This window comes from Aquarana catesbeiana, linkage group LG06, assembly GCF_042186555.1.
Source record: "Aquarana catesbeiana isolate 2022-GZ linkage group LG06, ASM4218655v1, whole genome shotgun sequence".
In the NCBI taxonomy this organism is placed as follows: Eukaryota; Metazoa; Chordata; class Amphibia; order Anura; family Ranidae; genus Aquarana; species Aquarana catesbeiana.
In genome coordinates, this window is record NC_133329.1 from 5247893 (window position 1) to 5251850 (window position 3958).

Below are 3958 nucleotides of genomic sequence, written 5' to 3' on the forward strand. Positions count from 1 at the left end.
GAGTTGTCACCAGAACAGGTGTCCCCATTGGAAGACTTCCCCTCTATTTCTGCTCTGCTGACAACTCCAAATGTACGATTTTCCCATCACTTTCAGCCCCAGAGACAATGATCACTGGGACAAACTTTGGGGGTACATAGAAAGCAATTAAAACTTGACATGAGATATAATCTTTCCACACTCCATCCAAAACTAAATGCTTTGCCTAGAAAAACTTGATCCCTATCACACCAATTTCTATAAAACAAAAATGTTATAGTAGTTTTTTTAGACATTCAAGGTTAGGAATCTCTACGTTTTAAGTCTCTGTGTTCCTCCAGCTTCTGGTCCAGAACCTTCTCAAAATGATCCTTCTCAGCTTGTTGCTGGCCTGGAAGATGACGGCAGCCTCCACCGATGGAGATAATAATCGTAATTCCCAAATGATTATAACCAGTGAGGAATTTGGAAGAAACAGAAGCACCTGAGACATGCAGTAGAATGTAAACATGAGAAGTAAGAAGAAGATTGTCCTCAGTGCAGTGACATGAGCCTGAAGATTTGGACGTGTTGATCCAGAGTCATTATTCTTCACCCTCCTGATGTGTCTGAGCAGAAAGGAGAAAGTGAGGACCAGGCACAGAAGACTAAGGCAGAATGGCAGAATAACACCTACGATGTTTGCAGGCACAACATAGGATAGGCTGACAAGAACATAGTCTTCTGTAATGTTCTCAGGAGACTGGAGAGGACTTTCTTCATACACAACCCAGAACCACAAGAGATTCACAATGAACATCCCAAGTGCAGTCAGGAAGAGAACTTCTCTCAGGAAATTGGACACAATTCTCTTTAACCAGATGAAGAACCCATAGCTGAGATTGGTGATGGTGGTACAGTAATGAACCGAGAGCCAGGCGGTCAACCAGAAACTGTAATATGTCAGGAAGTAAACTGATGTACAGACAAACACATATACTTGTATAATAGATAAGATTGCAGGAGAAAAGACAAAGAACATTCCATGTAGGCTCAGCACACACTGGAGGAGAATATTCACAATCCCCTTAGCCAGAAAGATCACATCGGTGGGACTCAACTTCCCTTTCTTTCTGATGATGTCCAGGTTACCCATCACAATACAAGTGTTAGAAGGGATTGCCAAGCCGAGTCCCAGGACTGAAGAAATCAAAATAGATAATTCCAGGTGCATCATGTTGAGATTTGGTGTAATCTCCGGACAGAGATGACGAGACACGTTCAGTGATAGCAGACAGAAGATACATTTGAGGTTGGAATTATGGAAATAGTCTTCAGAGATCCGTCTCATGATTGACTTTGCATATACTCTTCTGTATGTGATAGATTTTAATTTGGTGCCAACATCTAAAGCACGGGGCAAGCTGTGCAAACACTTTTTGAATAATTTCCATTATACCGATGTACTTAACCACTTCAGGACTGGCGACTGTTATGAGCACTAATCACTATGACTACTGATTTACGGTTTCTGAAGACCAAAACAAAAACCCAAATTTCCAGTTTCCAGACCAAATTCAGTTTTGAAGTGTTATTGGTAATACACAGTACAGATTGTATTCTTTGCCTTGTCCCTCTTATCTCTACACTAAAAGGTTGTTTCTGGAGTGAAGTTTGGTGACATTATCTATATATTACATTTTTCGTATGATTTTGTGTTTTTTAAACTTAATATCATATAGCAGAGCATAGCAAAAAAGTTAACACACAAATAAAATGTTTGCCTTATTAAGGGTTATACAGAAATATATAGGTACATATATTTTAATATGGGGTTCAATGGGGTTCGCTGTACGGGTTAGAACATTTCCCCTGTTTGGGAGTTGTGCTGCGAACTGAACAGGGGGGTGTTCGGCCCATCCCTGCCTCTGGTACACAAGCAGTCCAACACTGTTGGGGGGGGTAACATATTTTAATATACATTTCTGGATTGTTACTGGATGGTTTATAAAGCCATTTGGCCAGTGTTGGAAGTCGTCTTGGAATGCCAGTACAGCAAATTTACCCAGCAGGTTGTGTGTAACAAGAAGACGTAAATGGGAATTCATCTCCTAAAGGATGTTCTTGCTTAGGCCTCCTGATGTGATGTATGGGGGGTAGAATAGTATCAGCTAAGACCTCCTGGCAAGGTGCGATTTAAAATCATTTTTCTGAATTACAGCAGCATCAAAGGTCAGCTTATACCGGTAGATGACATGGGTCAAAGCAATGGTTCATGGTCTAATGCTGCCACTTGGTAGAGACCGTAACACACTTCCTGGAGGATGTTCAGGGAAAGAATATACAGTAATATCTCAGATTGCGAGTAACGCGGTTTATGAGCTTTTCACAATACAAGCTATTATTTTTTGTAAATCCTGACTCGGTTTGAGAGCATTGTCTCACAAAATCAGCAGAATTCAAGCCTCTGGGGTGTGCAGTACCGCATTTAGACAGAGGTGTGGGGGCGCCAGTGACACTCAGAGACGTTCAATGACGTTCAGAGCCGCTCAGAAACACTCGGAAACATTCAGAAACTATCAGTGTACTCCTCAAGGCCAAGATGCTGAGAGCGGCTCCCCTTTCAGCTGAGCGTGCTTTACCCCAGGAAGTGGTACAGAGGGTATAGGGCACAAAGAGGCACGAGTCACCAGCAGGTACATGGGACTTGACTGAAGATCTCCCGTAGAACTTGTACACCGTGCAGTGGTAGGCTTGGGACCAATCTGGAGTAACAGGCCCGGCTGACACTCTAACTCAACAGATCTGGAAGTAGAGACTAGGGATGAGTCCTTGGAGAAGGCCAGGGGTCAAACACAGGAAGTCCAGCAGAAGCAAGTCCTTAATACAAGCCAGGGTCATACACAGGCAGTCAGGCAAGTAGAGTAGAGGAGTCCCTTAAACAAGCCGAGGTCAAACACAGGAGGCAGGTAGAGTAGAGGAGTCCTTTAAACAAGCCGGGGGCTTATGCTATTTCTCTGACAGAAACACTCCATTCCCAAGTGTCTCTAAGGCTCTCCGAGTGCATCTGAGCGGCTCTGAGTGCTCACCGACTGTTTCCGAATATCTCCAGCTCCCCCCACACCTCTGGCCACATGCAATACTGCATACACTAGCAGTGCCACTGGAACAGATTATCTGAGTTTCCTATGGAGAAACTCGCTTTGATATACGAGTGCTCTTTTAGTGTTTTATGTTAGCATTTCTACTTCCTTTGTATATAAACAAGACCTTTTCTTATTGAACATAGTGGTTATTTCTATAGCTAACAGTTAGTTGGTATAGTTATTATATCATCACAATTAGCCTTATCATAGCTCTGATAGACTAGTTAATTATAGGAATGGACAAGATAATACATATTTATAATAAATAGGGGAAATCCATAACCACCCCATATTTATTTCAATGTGGTATGGCCATATTTGAGGAAAAGTAGTAGAAGGTGTTTCTCATTTTCTTTCCGCATCTTCCAAAAACTTGTGTAAAAAAAAATGAATTCTTCAAAAGGCTCACTATGCCTCCTAAAAATATCTGGGTGTGTTTAATCTCTAACATGTCATCATTTTGTGGGTGTTTCTATTGTCCTGGTGTTCCAGGGCCTCCAAAAATGTGATAAGTAGTCAGGAAAAAAGATATGTCATTTATACCCCTATAAAAGCCTGAAGGTGCTCTTTGGATTTTGGGTCCTTCTGTGTGGTTATGCTGTGAAAAAGTCTCAAACATGTGGCATCACCATCCTTTAAATTATTGTAAAGCTTTGATTATCTTTAAAAAAAATAATGAACATGTCATACTTACCTCCACTGAGCACAGAGAGGCCCCGAACACCGTTTTCTGGGGTTCCTAGGCAGCTCTTGTGGCTCCTCCCCGCATCAGATGACCCCCTAGGAGAAGCTCTCTCCCAGGGGGTAACCTTGCATGTGCCCTCCCGAGTCCATCATTTGGTGTCCATAGCCGC

At 42.4% G+C, this 3958-nt stretch overlaps 1 protein-coding gene across 1 annotated transcript; it reads right to left on the bottom strand.

Moving 5' to 3' along the window:
* Positions 1-298: 298 nt before the first annotated feature.
* On the bottom strand, positions 299-1309 carry LOC141147421 (taste receptor type 2 member 8-like). Its single transcript, XM_073634656.1, has one exon. The coding sequence runs from the start codon at positions 1307-1309 to the stop codon at positions 299-301; it is 1011 nt and encodes a 336-aa protein (XP_073490757.1).
* Positions 1310-3958: the final 2649 nt, after the last annotated feature.